Here is a 27,571-nt window from a genome sequence, read left to right as displayed (position 1 = left end):
TCACCTCTGCTTCTGAGGATAAGTTTATCCAAGTCACCAGCCTCAGACATCGCAGGTTAACAGCAGCTCAGATTAGAGACCAGGTCAATGCCACACAGAGTTCTAGCAGCAGACACATCTCTACAACAACTGTTAAGAGGAGACTTTGTGCAGCAGGCCTTCATGGTAAAATAGCTGCTAGGAAACCACTGCTAAGGACAGGCAACAAGCAGAAGAGACTTGTTTGGGCTAAAGAACACAAGGAATGGACATTAGACCAGTGGAAATCTGTGCTTTGGTCTGATGAGTCCAAATTTGAGATCTTTAGTTCCAACCACCGTGTCTTTGTGCGACGCAGAAAAGGTGAACGGATGGACTCTACATGCCTGGTTCCCACCGTGAAGCATGGAGGAGGATGTGTGATGGTGTGGGGGTGCTTTGCTGGTGACACTGTTGGGGATTTAGTCAAAATTGAAGGCATACTGAACCAGCATGGCTACCACAGCATCTTGCAGCGGCATGCTATTCCATCCGGTTTGCATTTAGTTGGACCATCATTTATTTTTCAACAGGACAATGACCCCAAACACACCTCCAGGCTGTGTAAGGGCTATTTGACCAAGAAGGAGAGTGATGGGGTGCTACGCCAGATGACCTGGCCTCCACAGTCACCAGACCTGAACCCAATCAAGATGGTTTGGGGTGAGCTGGACCGCAGAGTGAAGGTAAAAGGGCCAACAAGTGCTAAGCATCTCTGGGAACTCCTTCAAGATTGTTGAAAGATCATTCCCGGTGACTACCTCTTGAAGCTCATCAAGAGAATGCCAAGAGTGTGCAAAGCAGTCATCAAAGCAAAAGGTGGCTACTTTGAAGAACCTAGAATATAAGACATAATTTCAGTTGTTTCACACTTTTTTGTTAAAGGGAACCTGTCACCCCCAAAATCGAACATGTGCTAAGCCCACCGGCATCAGGGGCTTATCTACAGCATTCTGTAATGCTGTAGACAAGCCCCCGATGTATCCTGAAAGATGAGAAAAAGAGGTTACATTATACTCACCTGGAGGGGGCGGTCCGGTCAGATGGGCGTCGCTGTCCGGTCCGGGGCCTCCCATCTTCTTACGATGACGTCCTCTTCTTGTCTTCATGCTGCAGCTCTAGCACAGGCGTACTTTGTCTGCCCTGTTGAGGGCAGAGCAAAGTACTGCAGTGCGCAGGCGCCGGGAAAGGTCAGAGAGGCCCGGCGCCTGCGCACTGCAGTACTTTGCTCTGCCCTCAACAGGGCACACAAAGAACGCCTGCGCCGGAGCAGCAGCATGAAGACAAGAAGAGGATGTCATCCTATGAAGATGGGAGGCCCCGGACTGGACAGCGATGCCCATCGGACCGGACCACCCCCCAGGTGAGTATAATCTAACCTCTTTTTCTCATCTTTCAGGATACATCGGTGGCTTATCTACAGCATTACAGAATGCTGTAGATAAGCCCCTGATGCTGGTGGGCTTAGCTCATCTTCGATTTTGGGGGTGACAGGTTCCCTTTAAGTATATAATTCCTCATGTGTTAATTCATAGTTTTGATGCCTTCAGTGTGAACGTACAATTTTCATAGTCATGAAAATACAGAAAAATACAGAAGGTGTGTCCAAACTTTTGGTCTGTACTGTATATAGCGCCAACATGTTCCGCAGCGCTTTAGATTGCACACATTATCGTAGCTGTCCCTGATGGGACTCACAATTCCCTATCAGTATGTCTTTGGAAAGTGGGAGGAAACCAGAGAACCCGGAGGAAACCCACGCAAACACGGGGTTTCAAGAAAAACCGATCCCACTCTGATCAGCACAATGGAACTTTTTCCTCGGATGGAGAGAAAACTGTTGTGTGCACCAGCCCTTAGAGCAGGGGTGGGGAACCTCAGGCCCCAGGGCCATTTATGGCCCTCGATGACCTTTTATCAGGCCACCGGGCAGATTCTCAGGGGCTGCATTCTTGGGCAGGGAGGTGTATTTTGATTACAACCAGCTCATTAATTTCTTCTTGCTCTGTTAGCCCACACAGAGTGTTCACTACTGAACACTGAAGAGCATGCAATGAAAGATTACGTCCTGACACCAGTGCCAGAGTCAGGATGTACTTTGTGGGCGGAGTTTGTACGGCCCCCAAGGGATGGTATAAATATCCCAATGGCCCTTGGCAGAAAAAAGATTCCCAACTCCTGCCTTAGAGTGTGTGCACACAGGGCGTTTAGCAGATTATTTTCAGATTCAGACTTTCATATGGGAAATCCACTGTATAAAGCAATAGAAGCATTGTGAATAACATTTCATAAAATCTCATTCACACCTGGTAGAGGAAATGTACGGCGCAAATTAATTTGCACTGCAGATTTAAAGCCAGATGTGTGTGAAGCCTCGTTTATATGAAAATAAGAAATCTCTTTAGGTGATTAATAATAGTTTAGAATTTACTTTACCTTGATGCAAGACCACATTGAAATGGGAAAAGTAAAAAGAACCAACAAAAAGGAAAAGAAGATCAGCAGGTATCCACAGCAGCCTATGCCTTTCTTTCCTGAGACAGAAAATAGAAAGAGTCCATTTATGAAAGCTCATCAGTGACATGAGCTTCTTGTTACTACACATCCTACTTTACTGGCTGCATTTCTACGGTCTCATTGTAACACGGATTAGGAATTGCTTAAAGGGAACCTGTCAGTAGGATTGTGCTCAGTAACCTACAGACAGTGTCAGGTCGGTGCCGTTCTACTATTAAAATAATACCTTGGTTGATGAAATCCGTCTTGTGGTTCTTGTTTTCAGTTAATGATATGCTCGTGTTCTGGGGTGGCCTGTGGGGGGGGGGGGTAGCTTTGTTGTGCTCTGCTTACATATTCATGCGTATGGCTTCTGACAGGTCACTGATCCCTCAATGATCTGCCCCTTATTTTACATATTGCATAGAATATTGTGTGAAAAAAAAAAATTACATTCCTCAGGCAGGCGGCGGCGCCTGTGTTGTAGCATGATACGATCCACTATGCCGGTTTTCATTTTATTTAGACATACAGCACAGACCAAAAGTTTGGACACACCTTCTCATTTAAAGATTTTTCTGTATTTTCAGGACTATGAAAATTGTACATTCACACTGAAGGCATCAAAACTATGAATTAACACATGTGGAATTATATACTTAACAAAAAAGTGTGAAACAACTGAAAATATGTCTTATATTCTAGGTTCTTCAAAGTAGCCACCTTTTGCTTTGATGACTGCTTTGCATACTCTTGGTATGCTCTTGATGAGCTTCAAGAGGTAGTCACCGGAAATGGTCTTCCAACAATCTTGAAGGAGTTCCCAGAGATGCTTAGCACTTGTTGGCCCTGTTGCCTTCACTCTGCGGTCCAGCTCACCCCAAACCATTTCGATTGGGTTCAGGTCTGCTGACTGTGGAGGCCAGGTCATCTGACGTAGCACCCCATCACTTTCCTTCTTGGTCAAATGGCCCTTACACAGCCTGGAGGTGTGCTTGGGGTCATTGTCCTGTTGAAAAATAAATGATGGTCCAACTAAATGCAAACCGGATGGAATAGCATGCCCCTGCAAGATGCTGTGGTAGCCATGCTGATTCAGTATGCCTTCAATTTTTAATAAATCCCCAGCAGTGTCACCAGCAAAGCACCCCCACACCATCAAACCTCCTCCTCCATGCTTCACGGTGGGAACCAGGCATGTAGAGTCCATCCGTTCACCTTTTCTGCGTCGCACAAAGAAACGGTGGTTGGAACCAAAGATCTCAAATTTGGGCTCATCAGACCACAGCACAGATTTCCACTGGTCTAATGTCCATTCCTTGGGTTCTTTAGCCCAAACAAGTCTCTTCTGCTTGTTGCCTGTCCTTAGCAGTGGTTTCCTAGCAGCTATTTTACCATGAAGGCCTGCTGCACAAAGTCTCCTCTTAACAGTTGTTGTAGAGATGTGTCTGCTGCTAGAACTCTGTGTGGCATTGACCTGGTCTCTAATCTGAGCTGCTGCTAACCTGCGATTTCTGAGGCTGGTGACCCAGATAAACTTATCCTCAGAAGCAGAGGTGACTCTTGGTCTTCCTTTCCTGGGGCGGTCCTCATGTGAGCCAGTTTCTTTCTAGCGCTTGTTGGTTTTTGCAACTGCACTTGGGGACACTTTCAAAGTTTTCCCAATTTTTCGGACTGGCTGACTATTATTTCTTAAAGTAATGATGGCCACTCGTTTTTCTTTACTTAGCTGCTTTTTTTTGCCATAATACAAATTCTAACAGTCTATTCAGTAGGACTATCAGCTGTGTATCCACCAGACTTCTGCTCAACACAACTGATGGTCCCAACCCCATTTATACGGCAAGAAATCTCACTTACTAAACCTGACAGGGCACACCTGTGAAGTGAAAACCATTCCCGGTGACTACCTCTTGAAGCTCATCAAGCTAATGCTAAGAGTGTGCAAAGCAGTCATCAAAGCAAAAGGTGGCTACTTTGAAGAACCTAGAATATAAGACATATTTTCAGTTGTTTCACACTTTTTTGTTAAGTATATAATTCCACATGTGTTAATTCATAGTTTTGATGCCTTCAGTGTGAATTTACAATTTTCATAGTCATGAAAATACAGAAAAATCTTTAAATGAGAAGGTGTGTCCAAACTTTTGGTCTGTACTGTATAGTTATTTTGCAAAAAAAAAAGGATCTTCATTAAAATGGCACCGATGGTCGTGCCTGCGCAGTAGCACCTGCCATCTTGATGGAGCCTAATTTTTTTTCCTCTAACAAAATGGCGCCAGGGGCGGCACCTACGCATCTGTCGGAACGCAATATATGCTACTGCGCAGGCGAGGCCGCCGGTGCCATTTTGATTAAGATTTTTTTATTTCTTTCAAACAAAACTATATGTCTAAATAAAATGAAAACCGGCATATTATAGATCGTATCATGCTAAGCAAAGTACTGCAGTGCACATGCGCCGGGGCTCTTCGACCTTTTCCAGCACTTGCGCACTGCAGTAAGCCTGCACAGGAGCGCGATGCCGAGGAGCCTGTGTGGATGATGAAGGGTCGCGTCATCCACAAGAAGCCAGAAGGAGGGTGGCGATCATAGGAAGATGGGAGGCGCCGGACCAAGACCTGCGACACTCATCGGACTGGACCGCCCCGCAGGTGAGTATAATAAAAGTTATCTTTCAGTTCTTCCAGGTCGGATTGGGGGCTTATATACAGCATTATAGAATGCTATATATCAGCCCTGAAAGGTGATGGCCGCATCTTATATCAGCCAAGACTGATGACAGGTTCCCTTTAATGAAAACTATGGATATATACTGTTTATCCAAAAATAGTAATTACTAGTTAAAACAATACTGTACTTAGACATCACTGTGTATTATTCCTGTGGAAAAGAGACATAAATTAAAATAAGAAAAACTGATGGTTAATAGGATGGACATGAAAAATGCAGAACTAGTAAAATTTACTCAGTTACCATGAATTTTACAGAACTCCTTTGTACCAAAATAAATTGTTTTCTACACAACAGTAACTTTATAAAGAATCGATACGTCCCAAAAACACTCATCTTACCAGGGTCTGGTTCTGCATGGGTCTGTTTGTCCACAGATCGTCCCGGCTTCTCCTGGTCATTGGTCTCCATATCTGGCTGCACTTTGTTATGCGTCTGAACACATATCCGAGTATGGCGTCTTTCCTCACTGTACATGCAAGTATAAAACAGGACTGACGTCAATAAACCTTCACATAGATGTGATCTTCAACAGCGATAGACACAACTCATATTTTGTGGACTTACAAGTGATGGGATGAGATGTTTTATACAGAAGAACATGGACCATAGCTGTAAACAATAAGCGGTAACCAAGATATCATTTCCATGTCACTTACAGGCTTTGTAATATAATCCTTCACCATGATACATTGTAGAGCAACAGGATCACCCACAATAATGAACGAGGACAAGTCACCTGGAATTGGGTTACAGGATTCACCCTGTAGAAGACATTAATCGGCTGGGCACAGGAGCTTTAGCACAGGTGATAATTGATTTAAAAAAAATAGAATATTTCCCCGATAATATGTTGTTTACAGGGGCACGATGTTAAAACCCAGTGATCAACTGTAATCTTGTCAAGGATCAACTCAAAAATGGGTTTCAATGGACAGACGTCTGCCATGAAATTCCATCTAGCAGAATCCAGGAGCACCCTTTCACCCTTATACATAGATCTGGCCTTTGGTGAAGTGGCCATTGGGTTGCACCCATGAAGTAGATGCTGTCTGATGGCGCTAGTCAAGGGAAAATACACTAGATGGACAAAAAAAATGGATATTACACCCTAAAGAACTTTTTTTTTACACCCCATTCCAATTCCATAGGCAATAATATTGAGGTAGTCCCCTTGTTGCGGCTGCAACAACTTCCACTCTTCTGGGAAGATTTTCTGCAAGAGTTTGGAGGTGTCTGTGGGAATTTTTGGCCCATTCATCTAGAAGAGCATTTATGAGGTTTGACAGTGATTGAGGAAATGTCCGGGCTCACAATCTCCATTCTAGTTCATCCAAAAGGTGGTAAAGTTCGGGCTCCGTGCCGCCGGCGAGGTTCTTCCACACCAAACTCTCCCAACCATGGACTTTGCTTTGTGCATTGGGGCACAGTGAAGGAGACAATAAAAAGGGCCTTCCTCAAACTGTTCCCCCAAAGTTGGAAGCATACAATAATCCAAAATGTTTTTATGCTGAAGTATTAAGATTTCTCTTTACTGAAACTAAAAGACTTAGACCAACTACTGAAAAACAAGTCCATAGAATGATCCATCCTCCATCAATCTTTACAGTTGTCTGAATGCAGTCAGGTGAGTAACATTCTCCTGGCATTCGCCAAACCCAGGCTCGTCCATCAGATGCCAGATAGAGAAGTGTGATCCATCACTGCACAGAACATGTTTCCACTGCTCCAGGGTCCAGTGGTGACGCCACTCGATCTGACATTTGGCATTGCTGATTGGCTTTGTAAACCCATGCCATCTGCAGCACAGTTTTTGTTCAGCACAATGGAAATATTTATGCCCTCTGCTCCTCAGCGCTCGGTGTCCTCTCTCTGTCCAACTTTACATGGTCTCCACTTCATGGCTGAGTTACTGCCGTTCCTTCCACTTTTCAAAAACACCAATGTAGGAGGGAAGAAATGTAATGAACTGACTTCTTACACCAGTGGCGCCTATGGCAGGATGCTTAGTGCTGCCATAGGCGCCATTGGTGTAAGAAGTCAGTTCATGATATTTCTTCCCTCCTGGAAGCAGCGAGCTCTGTAGAATGACCTGTTCTTTAACAAATGTTAGCAAAGGCAGATGAATGGGCTGGATTTTATACACTGGAGCAATGAGACTGAATGAAAAAGTAAAAAAAAAAATGAATGATGAAGATGCATGCACCAACACTTTTCTCTCTGTCAGGACAGAATTCTGGTATTAAACTGCTTAGAAGGTCACACTTTTTGTGTGACTCTTAGTTGAGTAAAAATGTTGCTACTTTTGGTGTTTTTATGCCAATGAGGGCCAGCTCCACCAACCTTTAGAGCAACTGTGAAAGGACCAAATAAAAAAAGCTAACTATGCTCCCGGCTCAGACAAAATCTGAATGCTGCAGCTGATCATCAGCCACTGACTGGCTGCAGTACATCGAGTGGCCTCTGATTGGCTGCAGTACATCATTGAGCGGCCTTTGATTGGCTGCAGCTCATCGTTGAGCACACATGGTTGATCATGGGGCAGTGATGTTGGCCTGAGATATCAGTATCTTTTTTTTCACCCCCTGGACCTATTACAACCCGTGGCAAAAATTATGGAATCACCGTCCTTGGAGGATGTTCATTCAGTTGTTTAATTTTGTAGAAAAAAAATCAGATCACAGACATGGCACAAAACTAAATTCGTTTCAAATGGCAACTTTCTGGCTTCAACAAACACTAAAAGAAATCAAGAACAAAAAATGTGGTAGTCAGTAATGGTTACTATTTTTAACCAAGCAAAGGGGTACATTATGGAATCACTCTATTCTGAGGAAACAAATTTGGAATCACCCTGTAAATTTTCATACCCAAAAATAACACCTGCATCAAATTAGATCTGCTCATTAGTCTGCATCTAAAAAGGAGTGATCACAACTTGGAGAGCTGTTGCACCAAGTGAACTGACATGAATCATGGCTCCAACACGAGAGATGTCAATTGAAACAAAGGAGAGGATTATCAAACTCTTAAAAGAGGGTAAATCATCACGCAATGTTGCAAAAGATGTTGGTTGTTCACAGTCAGCTGTGTCTAAAATCTGGACCAAATACAAACAACATGGGAAGGTTGTTAAAGGCAAACATACTGGTAGACCAAGGAAGACATCAAAGCGTCAAGACCGGAAACTTAAAGCAATATGTCTCCAAAACAGGAAATGCACAACAAAATAAATGAGGAACGGATGGGAGGAAACTGGAGTCAACGTCTGTGACCGAACTGTAAGAAACTGCCTAAAGGAAATGAGATTTACGTATGGAAAAGCTAAACGAAAGCCATCATTAACACCTAAACAGAAAAAAACAAGGTTACAATGGGCTAAGGAAAAGCAATCCTGGACTGTGAATGACTGGATGAAAGTCATATTCAGTGATGAATCACGAATCTGCATTGGGCAAGGTAATGATGCTGGAACTTTTGTTTGGTGCCGTTGCAATGAGATTTATAAAGGTGACAGCCTGAAGAGAACATGCAAATTTCCACAGTCATTGATGATTTCGGGCTGCATGTCAGGTAAAAGCACTGGGGAGATGGCTGTCATTACATCTTCAATAAATGCACAAGTTTATGTTGACATTTTGGACACTTTTCTTATCCCATCAATTGAAAGGATGTTTGGTGATGATGAAATCATTTTTCAAGATGATAATGCATCCTGCCATAGAGCAAAAACTGTGAAAACATTCCTTGAAAAAAGACACATAAGTTGAAGAAAATGGTCCATGACAAGGCTCCAACCTGCAAAGCTGATCTGGCAACAGCAATCAGAGAAAGTTGGAGCCAGATTGATGACGAGACTGTTTGACACTCATTAAGGCTACGTTCACATTTGCGTTGTGCGCCGCAGCGTCGGCGCCGCAACGCACACAAAAACGCAGCAAAACGTATGCACAACGCTGCGTTTTGCGCCGCATGCGTCTTTTTCATTGATTTTGGACGCAGCAAAAATGCAACTTGCTGCGTCCTCTGCGCCCGGACGCGGGCGCCGCAGGGACACATGCGGCGCAAAACGCAAGTGCGACGCATGTCCATGCGCCCCCATGTTAAATATAGGGGCGCATGACGCATGCGGCGACGCTGCGGCGCCGACCGCAAATGTGAACGTAGCCTAAGTCCATGCCTCAGAGACTGCAAGCTGTTAGAAAAGCCAGAGGTGGTGCAACAAAATACTAGTGATGTTTTGGAGTGTTTTTTTATTTGTTTTTCATGATTCCATAATTTTTTCCTCAGAATTGAGTGATTCCATAATTTTTTCCCTATGCTTGGTTAAAATAAGTAACCATTACTGACTACCACATTTTGTGTTCTTGATTTCTTTTAGTGTTTCTTAAAGCCAGAAAGTTGCCATTTGAAATTAGCTTTGTGCCATGTCTGTGATCTGCTTTTTTTCTACAAAATTAAATGAATGAATGAATGAATGAACACCCTCCAAGGCCGGTGATTCCATAATTTTTGCGAGGAGTTGTAATAGAGGGTTTACTCAGGAGTCGACAACCTCTTTAATTAATTTAATGACTTTCCACCATTAGGATAAGTTCCCACAATAAGTATGTAGTACGTTTTTGATGTTGCAGATTTTCAGCAGAATTTCTACACCAATTAGTAAAACTAGGTTATTTTGTGTTTTTGCATTTTTTTACATTCGCTTTTATTGTCCATTTCTTTCCTGCTGTGTTTTTTTGTCTCCATTTGATAAGTCATGCTTTACATAAAACTGCTTTGTTGGGCCTCAGGCAGACGTTCGTTTTTCATGTCCTACCCGTGATTTACAAATAGAACACATACCTATTATAGTCTATGGGGCTGATCACATGCCATTGATTCATTGCAAACCACGTATCCATACAAAAATCACGGACACGTGTCTGTTTTTTCATGGCATCAAGGATGAAAAGTTCCAATACAAGTCTATGGGGCTGTGAAAATCACAAATAGCACACGGATGCTGATTATGTGCATTTTTGTGGATTTTCGATATCTCATTTAAGTCTAGGGGGAAATTGAAAATTAAAGTCATATTTATGGCAAGATAAATTGACATGTTGAGGATTTGAAAAACGCACTGCGGGTCAGTTTATGCTCATACCTCCCAACCGTCCCGATTTCAGCGGGACAGTCCCGCTTTGGCACCGGGGTCCCGCTGTCCCGCTTCGGGCATTTAAAATCCCGAATTTGCGGCCGCCAGTGAAGCCCCGCCCACTTCCGGGACGTAGAGAGAGCCCGATTACTGTACCCGCAGCTGTTCGTTCCGTTCCCTGCCTGGGACTGTCTGCGTTGTAGCCACGCCCCCTTGAGTTGCCTCACCGCCCGCCTCCGGCTTCCTCCTCAACGTGGGCGGACTCTGAGGACACTAGAGCGGCAGCGCCAGCACCCGGACTGGTTTCTCGTGACTGCGGGAGCAGCGAGCGGGGATCTGCAGACTGACTGTAAGTGAATGTGTCTCTCCCCCTCTCCATGCAGCGCTGCCCGTTACAGCAGAGACTCTGATCTGACAGCATTAGGAGGACTGACACAAACTTTGTCTCCCCATGCAGCGCACCCCGCTCCCACTCTCCCCCTGGTACCCATCCATCGGATTCTCCACCAACCTGGTGCAGCACCCCTCTCCCCATGGTTATCGTTAAAGGGGTATTGTCACCCAAAATGCTAAATACGGCAGCAGCATGCCGACCCCTCACCCCGTTACTCACCTCTGACTCCACCGCCTCAGGAATCTTCGGTCGCACTTCACGTATGCGCACTCCGGGGGTCAGGAGGACCTGGTGCCGGGCAGATGTGCTCCGTGGGTGTTACTATGTTTTTAGCCCTGTCGAACCCATAACACAAATTACATGAACACAAAATGGTGCTCGGTGTATATCAGGGAGATATATACAAAAGGGACTTGGCCCCTATAATAATTATACCAGTAAGGCCGGCGTCACACTCGGCGTAAGACAATACGCCACGTATTATACGGCCGTACTACGGGCGTAATACGGAGAAATGTCCCCAAAATATTGATCCGTAGTCAGGGTGTGTCAGCGTATTTTATGCTATGGGGCATTTTATACGTGCCCCATCACGTGGGGCAAGTATACTGTACGCAGCATCATGTGGGGCCATTATACAGTATGGAGCATAATGTGGCCAATGGCCATTGTACAGTATGGAGCGTCGTGTGTGGCCATATTTTTTTGTTCATAATTATTGTTAACGAAACATTGTGATCAGAAGTGCTAAATGGGTGTGGTTGGGGCGTGGCTAGTTGTGAAATGGGTGTGGCCTAAAATTTGCCGCGGCGCGCTACGCGCGCCGCTGACTTTGTCCCTCTTTCCCTTCCCCTAAAGTTGGGAGGTATGTATGCTGAGCTAAAAAACAAAACACTGTGGGCATAAGATTTCTATAAATCCCATCCAGTAAGAGGCGTACGTCTCTGAATGAATCAGGAGCGTCTGACAAGTGGTATGGACGTCCGTGTACAATTCACCGTGTCCGCATCCTGTTAGGACCGTAGTGAGATTTATGGTGCAAGAAAAGCTGCAGCTAGTCATGAAAGTGACTAACTGGGGATGTCACACTCCGGTCCTACCCCAGCTCCGCCAACTTTGTCAGAGCTGGGAGAAGATGGCGTGAGACAGCCAAAACCTGCAAAATTTTAGCACAGCCGCGTGTTGTGATAAAATTTTTCAACTTTTCAAAGCTTTTTATGCCAGAATTCTGGCTGAAAACCTTTGATGAATCTGATCCTGTGGTTTTTTTTTAGGTGATTTAAAGCAGAAACTAAATAAAACTAAGGAAAAAGACTCCATGTGCAGCATAGGACCTCAGGAAATAAAAAAAAAAACTTGTCCAAAAATTGCACAAAGGAGCGGTTTCTGCTAGGAAACTCGACATTTTTGACCGACTCAAAAAAGTCTACATGTGTACATGGCCTCAGCTCCTATTTACCAGTTGTTTGCTCTTTATATTGGCTTTTTTATTTATTGTTCATTACATGTTTTGTAGATTTCAGCCTCTCTTTTAGGCTATGTGCACACGTTGCAGATTTGACTGTGGAATTTTCTGTGCAGATTCTGCATTTCTTGGAAGAAAACGTAGGTCAGAATCTGCGCCTTTTTTCGGTATGTGCACACGTTGCAGATTTTTGTGCAGATTTCTTCCTTTTTTTTACCCCTGCAGATTTCTATTATGGAGTGAGTACAGAAACGCAGCAGATCTGCACAAAGAATTGACTTGGTCCTTTTTTGAATCTGCTGCGTTTTCTGTGCATATTTTCCGCACCATTAGCACAGCATTTTTCTTTTGCCATTGATTTACATTGTACTGTAAATCACTTGCAGATCTGCAGCGACAAGATGGACTACCGAGCAAAGGGGTGGGCTTCAGGTTCCCCACTACTACGCATACCAGGTACTATTTAATTATTTTAATTTCAATGGCTTGGCAACGATCACTGGTTCTTTATTGATATACTTTGTATGTGGATATTTATCCTTTTATACAGTACCTATGGCCGTTAAACCATTATAATTGATCCTTGGTGTGCTTACATAGTATGGGTTACCCAGAGCCCTTGCCTTTCTGTACTGCCATATAGTGCTCCACTTCCCCCACTCTGGCTGTTGTATCAGTTCCGTTGTTTGAATTTATTTTAATTATGTATTTAATAAAGCTATATATTTTATGGGATTAATTGACTGCGTTGTTGTGGTGATTAGGATATCTGTAATATGCAGTTGTCCCTAATATGGTCCTAACATGTATGCATGTGATATTTATTATATTCTTTGATATATCATTTTCTTCATGCGTGTAAAATGTATGCTGCAACTCCATTATTCCCTATAGGTACAGTAGTATCAAGCGGTTTCTACTTTAGAACCCACAGAAGTGGCTCAGGTAGTGCAGCTTATCCACGATCGCACATCTATGCGAGCTGTGGCAAGAAGGGTAGCTGCGTCTGTCAGCGTAGTGTGCAGAGAATACCAGGAGTCAGGCTAGTATACCAGGAGACATGGAGGGGGCCATAGGAGGACAACAACCCAGCAGCAGGACTGCTACCTCCTCCTTTGTGCAATGAAAAACAGGAGGAGCAGTGCCAGAGCCCTGCAAAATAACCTCCAGCAGGCCACTAGCATCCATGTGTCAGCTCAAACTGTTGTAAACAGACTCCATGAGGGTGGTTTGAGAGTATGACATCCACAAGTGGGTGTTGGGCTGTAAGCCCAACACCATGCAGGGCAATTGGCATTTGCCAGAGAATACCAAGACTGGCAGATTCAATATTGGAGTCCCGTGTTCTTCACAGATGAGAGCAGATTCACACTGAGCACATGGGACAGAGTCTGAAGATGCCGTGGAGAGCGATCTGCTGTCTGCAACATCCTCCAGCATGACCAGTAGGAGAGTGGGTCAGTAATAGTGTGGGAAGGTATTTCTTTGGCGAGCTCCATGTGCTAGCCAGAGGTACCCTGACTGCTATTAGGATCCTCAGACCCATAGTGAGAACATATGAAGGTGCACTGGGCTCTGGGTTCCTTTTGATGCATGACAATGCTAAGCCTCATGTGGCAGAAGTGTGTCACTAGTTCCTGATTGATGAAGGCATTGACGCTATGAACTGGCCTGCCCGTTTCCCAGACCTGAATCCAATCGAGCACATCTGGGACATCATGTCTTGTTACATCCAGCAACTCAACATTGCACCACAGACTGTCCAGGAGTTGGCTGATGCGTTAATCCAGGTCTGGGAGTAGAGCATCTACCACCTCACCAGGAGCATGTCCAGGTGATGTAGGGAGGTCATACAGGCACGTGGAGGCCACGCACACTACTGAGCATCATTTCCTTGTCTTGAGGCATTTCTACTGAAGATCAGCCTGTAATTTGATTTTCCACTATGATTTTGAGCATCATTCCAACTCCAGACCTCCATGGGATATTCATTTTGATCATTTTTATGTTTTATTGTTCTCAACTCATTCCACTATGCAATGAATAAAAAATTGGAATATTTTATTCAGTGATATCCAAGATGTGGGATTTTAGTGTTCCCTTTAGAGTATGATCTACTTGGACTCATGTCCCTGGTTTTTTAATCCGCATCCCAAGTCTAACTCACAAGACCTGTTCTACAGCCTATTGGGATATAAAATCCTGTCCCCCAGAACTATTAATGGGTTATCCTACAATAACAATGTGATGTGAGAATGTATATACTGTACATTGTAAATCATCATCTAATTTGCTTCCTAATGTTTCTTTTCCTTTTTGTGTCCAACACTGATCTACCAAGTGAGTGATATTACTCTATTGTCTATTATGGACAGTGAGACTTCGTTCTTATGAAGCGATGGCCGGGGGACCAACACGGTGCAGAAAGACTACTGTACACAAGATGAGGTGCAAACAACAAAGGGTAGATTTATTGGAAGGCAAGGAATGAAGTGGATGAGGAAGATGCAAACAGGGGTATGCAATGGCAAAAGATAATTTACAAGAGTTATATACTTTAGCTTGTCCGTAAAATAGCACAGTGCTCCAACTGTTACAGACTCAATATATGTCTAACAAGCAAATGTAAACAATAAACAAAGAATGATGCTACTCTACGTATAACCTCCCTGGCCTTTACTAAGCAGGCCACAGGGCTCCTGTGTTCTGACTATTGAAGCCTACACTAGGCCCTAACATGTGCACAAAACAGGAACAAACTCACGGTGATGTTGGGGACTCAGATCCAGTCCCGTGGGGCCCCCAACAGTCCAGTATGGTGGTGCGCACGGCTTTCTGTCAGCTCCGTGAAAAGTGGTCTTCTCCTTGCTTCTGGGTCCTGGAGGTGCTCCTGGAAACTGTAAATACCTTTCTCAGTATCTTCGTGGCTCCTCGAACTAACACAGGACAGCCACCCTAGCGGCACCCGGAAAAGTCTGTCAAATCTCACAAGTACACTCCGTTACAGGCTGGGGGTCCTCTCTTGCAGTTATATCAGGCCACAGTTCTCCTCTCTTGCAGCTATCAGCACAAAGTTCTCTCTGAAGCAGCCTCAGCTCACACGCTGTTCAGGCTCCACCCCTGCCATCTGCCTAGTCCAGTTCATTCACGCAGTCTATTTCAGGGGGGGAGAAGCAGAACATTCCATCCTGCCAGACAAGGGGGTGCAGTCTCTTAAAGTAACAGCGTGTTCCTTACTGTCCATAACAGCACCACCCTCCTACATTTACACCTGTAAAATTAGCTTATGGCATTTATGGTTCTAGAATATTTTTTGGCACCCATTGTAAAGTCAACATCTGTTTTAATATTTTCTTTTAATTATCTCCCTTTAATCATGCAGGGATTGTATAACAAACAGGCAATCCCTGCATGTGTTGCGGCTGTTGAACAGCCACGAGACATGCAGCTGTGAGGCCTTTTTTTAAGCACACAGAAAATACTCGATTAGGAAACACCTTACCCAAGCATGCTCACTCATCACTAATTTTTATGTAAAAACTACTTGCTATTCATATGTTCAGTGTTTTAGTTGTCATTTAATGGCTTCACGTTTCAAAAGAAGTGAACTGACCATTCTTCATTCGACTTACACTTGGAAGATGAAGCAAACTAAATAAAGAAGTCAGTGGGAGCCTGTAGTGCAGCGGTATCCACACTGTGCAGTGATGAGGCAGTGACCCAGCAAAGTTCAAAGCAAAACTTGTTTTAATGTCCAACTCACATAAATACACAGCACACGGTATCCTCTGGATCACAGCCAGGAAACATATCCTCTGGATCACAGCCAGTAAACACACCAGTCCACCTCTGAGACTGGTTACCGTGGGCAACTGCACCGCTGTGTACGCTGTGGGTTCCAGGCCTTTTGTCATGAATCCCCAATGGCTAGGGATAGCACAGGATAAGCAAAGTATAATAAATATCGGACGAGCTCTAGGGTGATGGAACCTGGGCTGACCGCTGCCCTACGCCTGACAAACGCAACTAGAGATAGCCAGGGAGCGTGCCTACGTTGGTTCTAGACGCCACGCACCAGCCTAAGAGCTAACTAGTACTGCAGAGAAAACAAAGACCTCACTTGCCTCCAGAGGAATTAACCCCAAAGATATAGTTGCCCCCCACATGTATTGACGGTGAAATGAGAGGAAGGCACATACATAGAGATGATGTATATAGCTTTAGCAAATAGAGGCCCGCTGAAAACTAGAAAGTAGAATGACACAAAAGGGGACTGAGCGGTCAGCAAAAAACCCTAATCAAAAAAACCATCCTGAGATTACAAGAACCCATGTGCCAACTCATGGCACATGGGGAGAACCTCAGTCCACTAGAGCAACCAGCTAACAAAGAGACATTCTAAGCAAGCTGGACAAAAAACCAAACAACTGAAAATCAGCACTTAGCTTATCCTGAAAGATCTGGGAGCAGGTAGGCAGGAACCAAACAGAGCACATCTGAACACATTGATAGCCGGCAAGGGAAATGACAGAGAGGCCAGGTAAAATAGGAAACACCCAGCCTCTGATGGACAGATGGAAACCAAAGGCCGCAACCCACCAAAGTCACCCAGTACCAGCAGTAACCACCAGAGGGAGCCCGCAAACAGAATCCACAACAGTACCCCCCCCTTGAGGAGGGGTCACCGATCCCTCACGAGAACCCCCAGGGCGATCAGGGTGAGCTCTATGGAAGGCGCGGACCAAATCAGTCGCATGAACATCGGAGGCGACCACCCAGGAATTGTCCTCCTGACCATAACCCTTCCACTTAACCAAATACTGGAGTTTGCGTCTGGAAACACGAGAATCCAAGATCTTTTCAACAACATACTCCAATTCTCCCTCCACCAGCACCGGAGCAGGAGGCTCGACCGAAGGAACAACAGGCACCTCATACCTCCGCAACAACGACCGATGGAACACATTATGAATAGCGAACGATGCTGGGAGATCCAAACGGAAAGATACAGGGTTAAGAATCTCCGAGATCCTATAAGGACCGATGAACCGAGGCTTGAACTTAGGAGAAGAGACCTTCATAGGGACAAAACGAGAAGACAACCACACCAAGTCCCCAACAAGAAGTCGGGGACCCACGCGGCGACGGCGATTAGCAAACTGCTGAGTCTTCTCCTGAGATAACTTCAAATTGTCCACCACCTGATTCCAAATGTGATGTAGCCTGTCCACCACCACGTCCACTCCAGGACAATCCGAAGACTCCACCTGACCAGAGGAAAAACGAGGATGAAACCCCGAATTACAAAAAAAAGGAGAGACCAACGTGGCCGAACTAGCCCGATTATTAAGAGCAAATTCGGCCAGTGGCAAAAAAGCAACCCAGTCATCCTGATCAGCAGAAACAAAACACCTCAAATAAGTTTCCAAGGTCTGATTAGTTCGCTCCGTCTGGCCATTCGTCTGAGGATGGAATGCAGACGAGAAAGACAAATCAATGCCCATCTTGGCACAAAACGTCCGCCAAAATCTAGACACAAACTGGGATCCCCTGTCAGAAATGATATTCTCCGGAATCCCATGCAAACGAACCACGTTCTGAAAAAACAAAGGAACCAACTCAGAGGAGGAGGGCAACCTAGGCAAGGGCACCAAATGAACCATCTTAGAAAAGCGGTCACACACAACCCAGATAACGGACATTTTCTGTGAAACCGGGAGATCAGAAATAAAATCCATGGAAATGTGCGTCCAAGGCCTCTTCGGGATGGGCAAGGATAACAACAACCCACTAGCCCGTGAACAGCAAGGCTTAGCTCGAGCACACACTTCACAAGACTGCACAAAGGTACGCACATCCCTAGACAAGGAAGGCCACCAAAAAGACCTGGCCACCAAGTCTCTTGTACCAAATATTCCAGGATGACCAGCCAACACAGAAGAATGGACCTCGGAGATGACTCTACTGGTCCAATCATCGGGAACAAACAGTCTTTCTGGTGGACATCGATCCGGTTTATCCACCTGAAACTCCTGCAATGCGCGTCGCAAGTCTGGGGATACGGCGGACAATATTACTCCATCCCTAAGGATACCAGCAGGCCCAGTGTCTCCAGGAGAGTCAGGCACAAAACTCCTGGAAAGAGCATCTGCCTTCACATTCTTTGAACCTGGCAGGTATGAAACCACGAAATTGAAACGGGAAAAAAATAACGACCAACGAGCCTGTCTAGGATTCAAACGCCTGGCAGACTCAAGGTAAATGAGATTCTTGTGATCAGTCAAGACCACCACGCGATGTTTAGCACCCTCAAGCCAATGACGCCACTCCTCAAATGCCCACTTCATGGCCAAAAGCTCCCGATTACCCACATCATAATTGCGCTCGGCGGGCGAGAATTTTCTAGAGAAGAAAGCACATGGCTTCATCACCGAGCCATTAGAACTTCTCTGTGACAAAACCGCCCCCGCTCCAATCTCGGAAGCATCAACCTCCACCTGGAAAGGAAGTGAAACATCTGGTTGACACAACACAGGAGCAGAAGAAAACCGGCGCTTAAGTTCCCGAAAGGCCTCCACGGCCGCAGGAGACCAATCAGCAACATCAGCACCCTTTTTAGTCAAATCAGTCAAAGGTTTAACAATACTGGAAAAATTAGCAATGAACCGACGATAAAAATTAGCAAACCCCAAGAACTTCTGAAGGCTCTTAACAGATGTAGGTTGTGTCCAGTCACAAATAACCTGAACCTTAACGGGATCCATCTCAATAGTAGAAGGAGAAAAAATGTACCCCAAAAAAGAAATCTTCTGGACTCCGAAGAGACACTTTGAGCCCTTCACAAACAGAGAATTGGCCCGCAAAACCTGAAACACCTTCCTGACCTGTAGAACATGAGACTCCCAGTCATCAGAAAACACCAAAATATCATCCAAATACACAATCATAAACTTATCCAGATATTCACGGAAAATATTGTGCATAAAGGACTGAAAGACTGACGGAGCATTGGAGAGTCCAAAAGGCATTACCAAATACTCAAAATGGCCCTCAGGCGTATTAAATGCGGTTTTCCACTCATCACCCTGTTTTATCCGCACCAGAATATACGCACCACGAAGATCTATTTTAGTGAACCACCTAGCCCCCTTAATGCGAGCAAACAAATCAGTAAATAATGGCAATGGATACTGGTATTTGACTGTAATCTTATTCAGAAGGCGATAATCTATACAAGGCCTCAGGGAACCATCTTTTTTTGCCACAAAAAAAAACCTGCTCCCAGAGGGGACGAAGATGGACGAATATGTCCCTTTTCCAAGGACTCCTTAATATAATTCCGCATAGCAGTATGCTCTGGCAGTGACAGATTAAATAAACGACCCTTAGGGAACTTACTGCCAGGAATCAATTCTATAGCACAATCACACTCTCTATGGGGAGGGAGCGAATTGAGCTTAGGCTCCTCAAAAACATCCCAATAATCCGACAAAAACGCAGGGATCTCCGAAGGAGTAGATGAAGCTATAGAAATCGGAGGTGCATCATCATGAACCCCGTGACATCCCCAGCTTAGCACAGACATTGTTTTCCAGTCCAGGACAGGATTATGAGTTTGTAACCATGGCAGACCAAGCACTAGTACATCATGTAAATTATACAGTACAAGGAAGCGAATCACCTCCTGATGAACGGGAGTCATGCGCATGGTCACTTGTGTCCAATACTGCGGTTTATTCATAGCCAATGGTGTAGAATCAATTCCTTTCAGAGGAATAGGAACTTCCAGAGGCTCTAGACTAAAACCGCAGCGTTTAGCAAATGACCAATCCATAAGACTCAGGGCAGCGCCTGAATCCACATAGGCATCGACGGAAATGGAAGACAGTGAAAAAATCAGAGTCACAGACAAAATGAACTTAGACTGCAGAGTATCAATGGCAAAAGATTCATCAACCCTTTTTGTGCGTTTAGAGCATGCTGATATAACATGAGCTGAATCACCACAATAAAAACACAAACCATTTTTCCGCCTATAATTTTGCCGTTCACTTCTGGACTGAATTCTATCACATTGCATAGTCTCAGGTGCCTGTTCAGAAGACACCGCCAACTGGTGCACGGGTTTGCGCTCCCGTAAACGCCGATCAATCTGAATGGCCATAGCCATAGACTCATTCAGACCTGTAGGCGCAGGGAACCCCACCATAATATCCTTAATGGCCTCAGAAAGACCATTTCTGAAGTTTGCAGCCAGGGCGCACTCATTCCACTGAGTAAGCACCGACCATTTCCGAAATTTCTGACAATATATTTCCGCTTCATCATGCCCCTGAGAGAGGGCCAATAAAGCCTTTTCAGCCTGAATCTCTAGGTTAGGTTCCTCATAGAGCAATCCCAATGCCAGAAAAAACGCATCCACACTGAGCAATGCAGGATCCCCTGGTGCCAATGCAAATGCCCAATTCTGAGGGTCGCCCCGTAGGAACGATATAACAATCTTGACCTGTTGAGCAGGGTCTCCAGAGGAGCGAGATTTCAAAGAGAGAAACAATTTACAATTGTTCCTGAAATTCAGGAAGGTAGATCTATCTCCAGAAAAAAAACTCTGGAATAGGAATTCTAGGTTCAGACATGGGAGTGTGAACAACGAAATCCTGTATGTTTTGAACCTTTGCCGCGAGATTACTCAGGCTGGAAGCCAAACTCTGGACATCCATGATAAACAGCTAAGATCAGAGCCATTCAAGGGTTAAGAGGAGGTAAGAAGCAGCTAGACAGCAATTAAGGGCTAGGCAGCAAAACTCTGAAGGAAAAAAAAAAAAAAAAAAAAAAATTTCCTTGAACACTTCTATTCCTCCTGCTTCAGCCCAAACAATTAACACTTTGTGGGCCGGCTATACTGTCATGAATCCCCAATGGCTAGGGATAGCACAGGATAAGCAAAGTATAATAAATATTGGACGAGCTCTAGGGTGATGGAACCTGGGCTGACCGCTGCCCTACGCCTGACAAACGCAACTAGAGATAGCCAGGGAGCGTGCCTACGTTGGTTCTAGACGCCACGCACCAGCCTAAGAGCTAACTAGTACTGCAGAGAAAACAAAGACCTCTGTTGTGAATTTGGATTCTGGGCTCCCCCGGTGGCCGCTTGTGGAATTGGACTTGTCATCCTCTTTCCTTTTCACCTGGTTCCATCAGTAGTGGGTGTCGCTATTTAAGCTCATTTCTCTGGTGGTTTCTTGCCGGTCAACAATGTTATCTGATGCCTCTCAGTGCTTGTTCCTGCTTCTAGACAACTTCTAGATAAGTTGGACTTTTGTCCATGTTTTGTTTTGCCTATTTGTTCCAGTTCACAGCTGAAGTTTTGTTACTGTGTCTGGAAAGCTCTCGTTGATCAGGGATTGCTACTCTGGCGTTATGAGTTAATGCCAGAGTTTAAGGTAATCTCTGGATGGTGTTTTGTTAGTGTTTTTCTGCTGACCATGAAAGTATACTATCTGTCTTCTGCTATCTAGTAAGCGGACCTCAAATTTGCTAAGACTATTTTCCTGCTGCGTTTGTTGTTTCATCTGAACTCACCGTCATTATATGTGGGGGGCTACTGTCTTCTTTGGAATATTTCTCTAGAGGTGAGCCAGGTCTTATATTTCCCTCTGCTAGCTATTTAGGTCTTAGGCCAGAGCTGGGCATCTAGCGATAAATAGGAAATGCTACCTGGCTATTTCTAGTTGCGCGGCAGGCTTAGTTCATGGTCAGTATAGTTCCATCTTCCGAGAGCTTGTCCCTCTATAGGCTTGCTATGATCTCTGCCTGCAGAGATCACGACAGTTTGACCGGCCAATAAAGTGTTAAAGACCCAGGTTGAGAAAGGAGAGTTATAAGAAGTCTGCTGGAATTTTTTTTTTTTTTTCCTCCAGTTTGCCTTGCTGCAGTCTTTTTTCTCTCTCTCCTCCTAATCTCTGTATGCTCTGTGTGCACCTGACAATAATGGATCTCCAGAGTGTAACTGCGGGTTTGAATAATCTCATCACGAAAGTACAAAATTTACAAGATTTTGTGGTACATGCTCCGGTATCTGAGCCGAGAATTCCTTTGCCGGAGTTCTTCACAGGGAATAGAGCTAGCTTCCAGAATTTCCGAAATAATTGTAAGCTTTATTTGTCCCTGAAGTCTCGTTCAGCTGGAGACCCTGCTCAGCAGGTTAGGATTGTGATTTCCTTGCTCAGGGGTGACCCTCAAGATTGGGCCTTCTCATTGCCAGCAGGGGATCCTGCGTTACGCGATGTGGATGCGTTTTTTCTGGCCTTGGGCTTGCTTTATGAGGAACCTCATTTGGAACTTCAGGCAGAAAAAACTTTGATGGCACTATCTCAGGGGCAAGACGAAGCTGAAGTTTTCTGCCAAAAATTCCGTAAATGGTCTGTGCTTACTCAGTGGAATGAGTGCGCCTTGGCGGCAACTTTCAGAGAAGGTCTCTCTGATGCCGTTAAGGATGTTATGGTGGGGTTCCCTTTGCCTGCAGGTCTGAATGAGTCCATGACAATGGCTATTCAGATTGATAGGCGTCTGCGGGAGCGCAAACCGGTGCACCATCTGGCGGTGTCTATGGAAAAGACGCCAGAAAGTATGCAGTGTGATAGAATTCTGTCCAGGAGCGAGCGACAGAATTTTAGACGGAAGAATGGATTGTGTTTCTATTGTGGGGATTCTACTCATGTTATATCAGCATGCTCTAGGCGTACAAAGAAGCGTGATAAGTCTGTTTCCATTAGCACCATTCAGTCTAAGTTTATTTTGTCTGTAACCCTGATTTGTTCTTTGTCATCCATTGCCACGGACGCCTATGTTGACTCTGGCGCCGCTCTGAGTCTTATGGATTGGTCCTTTGCCAATCGTTGTGGTTTTGATTTAGAGCCTTTGGAGACTCTTATTCCTCTGAAGGGGATTGACTCCACCCCATTGGCTAATAATAAACCACAATACTGGACACAAGTAACCATGCGTATCGATCCGGATCACCAGGAGATTATTCGTTTCCTGGTGCTGTATAATTTACATGACGATTTGGTACTGGGATTGCCATGGTTGCAGTCTCACAACCCAGTCTTGGACTGGAGAGCAATGTCTGTGTTGAGCTGGGGATGTAAGGGTATTCATGGGGACGTACCTTTGGTTTCTATTTCGTCGTCCATTCCCTCTGAAGTCCCTGAGTTCCTCTCTGATTATCAAGACGTCTTTGACGAACCCAAGCTTGGGTCGTTACCTCCGCACCGTGAGTGCGATTGTGCCATAGATTTGATACCGGGTTGTAAATATCCAAAGGGTCGTTTGTTTAATTTGTCTGTGCCGGAACATGCTGCTATGCGGGAATATATAAAGGAGTCTTTGGAAAAGGGACATATTCGTCCATCTTCTTCTCCCTTGGGAGCTGGGTTTTTCTTTGTCTCAAAAAAAGACGGCTCTTTGAGACCATGTATTGATTATCGGCTTCTGAATAAGATCACTGTTAAGTATCAATACCCATTGCCATTGCTTACTGATTTGTTTGCTCGTATAGAGGGTGCTAAGTGGTTCTCTAAAATTGATCTTCGTGGGGCGTATAATTTGGTGCGGATCAGGCAGGGGGATGAGTGGAAGACCGCATTTAATACGCCCGAGGGCCACTTTGAGTATTTGGTCATGCCTTTTGGTCTTTCTAATGCCCCTTCAGTTTTCCAGTCTTTTATGCATGATATTTTCCGCGATTTTCTGGATAAATTTATGATAATATATCTGGATGATATTCTGATTTTTTCTGATGACTGGGACTCTCATGTCCAGCAGGTCAGGAGAGTTTTTCAGGTTCTGCGGTCTAATTCTTTATGTGTGAAGGGGTCTAAGTGCGTTTTTGGGGTCCAGAAAATTTCCTTTTTGGGGTATATTTTTTCTCCCTCTTCCATTGAGATGGATCCCGTCAAGGTGCAAGCTATTTGTGACTGGACTCAGCCCTCCTCTCTTAAGGGTCTTCAGAGATTTTTGGGCTTTGCCAACTTTTACCGCCGATTTATTGCTGGTTTTTCGGATGTCGTTAAACCACTGACTGATTTGACCAGACAAGGCGCTGATGTTGCTAATTGGTCCCCTCATGCTGTAGAGGCCTTTCAGGAGCTTAAGCGCCGTTTTGCCTCTGCCCCTGTGTTGCGTCAGCCTGATGTGAATCTGCCTTTTCAGGTTGAGGTTGACGCTTCGGAGATCGGAGCTGGGGCAGTGTTGTCGCAGAAAGGTTCCGACTGCTCCGTCATTAGGCCTTGTGCCTTCTTTTCTCGCAAATTTTCGCCCGCAGAGCGGAATTATGATGTTGGGAATCGGGAGCTTTTGGCCATGAAGTGGGCTTTTGAGGAGTGGCGCCATTGGCTCGAGGGGGCTAGGCATCAGGTGGTGGTATTGACTGACCACAAAAATTTGATTTATCTTGAGACTGCCAGACGCCTGAATCCTAGACAGGCGCGCTGGTCTTTATTTTTTTCTCGCTTTAATTTTGTGGTGTCATACCTACCGGGTTCTAAGAATGTTAAGGCAGATGCCCTTTCTAGGAGTTTTGACCCGGACTCTCCTGGTAATTCTGAACCCACAGGTATCCTTAGGGAGGGAGTAATTTTGTCGGCCGTTTCTCCTGATCTGCGGCGGTCCTTGCAAGAGTTTCAGGCGGATAGACCGGATCGTTGTCCGCCTGATAGACTGTTTGTTCCGGATGATTGGACCAGCAGAGTCATCTCTGAGGTACATTCTTCTGCATTGGCAGGTCATCCCGGAATTTTTGGTACCAGGGATTTGGTGGCAAGATCCTTCTGGTGGCCTTCCCTGTCACGAGATGTGCGAGTCTTTGTGCAGTCATGTGACGTTTGTGCTCGGGCCAAGTCTTGTAGTTCTCGGGCTAGCGGACTGCTGTTGCCCTTGCCTATTCCTAAGAGGCCTTGGACACACATCTCGATGGATTTTATTTCAGATCTGCCTGTTTCCCAGAAGATGTCTGTCATCTGGGTGGTCTGTGACCGTTTCTCTAAAATGGTCCATTTGGTTCCTCTGCCCAAGTTGCCTTCTTCTTCTGAGTTGGTTCCTCTGTTTTTTCAGAATGTTGTCCGATTGCACGGTATTCCTGAGAATATTGTTTCTGACAGAGGTACCCAATTTGTGTCTAGATTTTGGCGGGCATTCTGTGCTAGGATGGGCATAGATTTGTCTTTTTCATCTGCTTTTCACCCTCAGACTAATGGCCAGACCGAGCGGACTAATCAGACCCTTGAGACATATCTGAGGTGTTTTGTCTCTGCTGACCAGGATGATTGGGTTGCTTTTTTGCCATTGGCAGAGTTCGCCCTCAATAATCGGGCCAGTTCTTCCACCTTGGTGTCCCCGTTTTTCTGTAATTCGGGGTTTCACCCTCGATTTTCCTCCGGTCAGGTGGAATCCTCGGATTGTCCTGGAGTGGATGCGGTGGTGGAGAGATTGCATCACATCTGGGGGCAGGTTATGGACAAATTGAAGTTGTCCCAGGAGAAGACTCAGCGTTTTGCCAACCGTCATCGTCGTGTTGGTTCTCGGCTTTGTGTTGGAGATTTGGTGTGGTTGTCTTCTCGTTTTGTCCCTATGAGGGTCTCTTCTCCTAAGTTTAAACCTCGGTTCATCGGCCCTTATAGAATATTGGAGATTCTTAATCCTGTTTCTTTCCGTTTGGACCTCCCTGCGTCCTTTTCCATTCATAACGTTTTTCATCGGTCATTATTGCGCAGGTATGAGGTACCTGTTGTACCTTCAGTTGAGCCTCCTGCTCCGGTGTTGGTTGAGGGTGAGTTGGAGTACGTTGTGGAGAAAATTTTGGACTCTTGTGTTTCCAGACGGAAACTCCAGTATCTGGTCAACTGGAAGGGTTACGGCCAGGAGGATAATTCTTGGGTCAATGCATCTGATGTTCATGCTTCTGATCTTGTTCGTGCCTTCCATAGGGCTCATCCTGGTCGCCCTGGTGGATCTGGTGAGGGTTCGGTGCCCCCTCCTTGAGGGGGGGGTACTGTTGTGAATTTGGATTCTGGGCTCCCCCGGTGGCCGCTTGTGGAATTGGACTTGTCATCCTCTTTCCTTTTCACCTGGTTCCATCAGTAGTGGGTGTCGCTATTTAAGCTCATTTCTCTGGTGGTTTCTTGCCGGTCAACAATGTTATCTGATGCCTCTCAGTGCTTGTTCCTGCTTCTAGACAACTTCTAGATAAGTTGGACTTTTGTCCATGTTTTGTTTTGCCTATTTGTTCCAGTTCACAGCTGAAGTTTTGTTACTGTGTCTGGAAAGCTCTCGTTGATCAGGGATTGCTACTCTGGCGTTATGAGTTAATGCCAGAGTTTAAGGTAATCTCTGGATGGTGTTTTGTTAGTGTTTTTCTGCTGACCATGAAAGTATACTATCTGTCTTCTGCTATCTAGTAAGCGGACCTCAAATTTGCTAAGACTATTTTCCTGCTGCGTTTGTTGTTTCATCTGAACTCACCGTCATTATATGTGGGGGGCTACTGTCTTCTTTGGAATATTTCTCTAGAGGTGAGCCAGGTCTTATATTTCCCTCTGCTAGCTATTTAGGTCTTAGGCCAGAGCTGGGCATCTAGCGATAAATAGGAAATGCTACCTGGCTATTTCTAGTTGCGCGGCAGGCTTAGTTCATGGTCAGTATAGTTCCATCTTCCGAGAGCTTGTCCCTCTATAGGCTTGCTATGATCTCTGCCTGCAGAGATCACGACAGACCTCACTTGCCTCCAGAGGAATTAACCCCAAAGATATAGTTGCCCCCCACATGTATTGACGGTGAAATGAGAGGAAGGCACACACATAGAGATGATATATATAGGTTTAGCAAATAGAGGCCCGCTGTAAACTAGAAAGTAGAATGACACAAAAGGGGACAGCAAAAAACCCTAATCAAAAAAACCATCCTGAGATTACAAGAACCCATGTGCCAACTCATGGCACATGGGGAGAACCTCAGTCCACTAGAGCTACCAGCTAACAAAGAGACATTCTAAGCAAGCTGGACAAAAAACCAAACAACTGAAAATCAGCACTTAGCTTATCCTGAAAGATCTGGGAGCAGGTAGGCAGGAACCAAACAGAGCACATCTGAACACATTGATAGCCGGCAAGGGAAATGACGGAGAGGCCAGGTAAAATAGGAAACACCCAGCCTCTGATGGACAGGTGGAAACCAAAGGCCGCAACCCACCAAAGTCACCCAGTACCAGCAGTAACCACCAGAGGGAGCCCACAAACAGAATCCACAACACCTTTTGGCTTCATTTGCCTGT

The 27,571-nt window shown here is 45.2% G+C and overlaps 1 protein-coding gene across 2 annotated transcripts in view; it reads right to left on the bottom strand.

The window, feature by feature from the left end:
- Nucleotides 1-27,571, bottom strand: part of LOC143815139 (stomatin-like) — a 49,710-nt gene that overhangs the window by 17,288 nt on the left and 4,851 nt on the right. For both annotated transcript variants that reach the window (XM_077294046.1, XM_077294047.1), the window contains exons 2-3: nucleotides 5,589-5,716; nucleotides 2,455-2,552 (exon numbers count right to left, since the gene is read on the bottom strand). In XM_077294046.1, the coding sequence (XP_077150161.1) occupies nucleotides 2,455-2,552; nucleotides 5,589-5,716 (226 nt within the window). The remainder of the gene's footprint in view (nucleotides 1-2,454; nucleotides 2,553-5,588; nucleotides 5,717-27,571) is intronic.

Source organism: Ranitomeya variabilis, chromosome 3 (genome assembly GCF_051348905.1).
Source record: "Ranitomeya variabilis isolate aRanVar5 chromosome 3, aRanVar5.hap1, whole genome shotgun sequence".
Classification (NCBI taxonomy): Eukaryota; Metazoa; Chordata; class Amphibia; order Anura; family Dendrobatidae; genus Ranitomeya; species Ranitomeya variabilis.
This window is presented reverse-complemented; position numbering and strand designations above follow the sequence as displayed.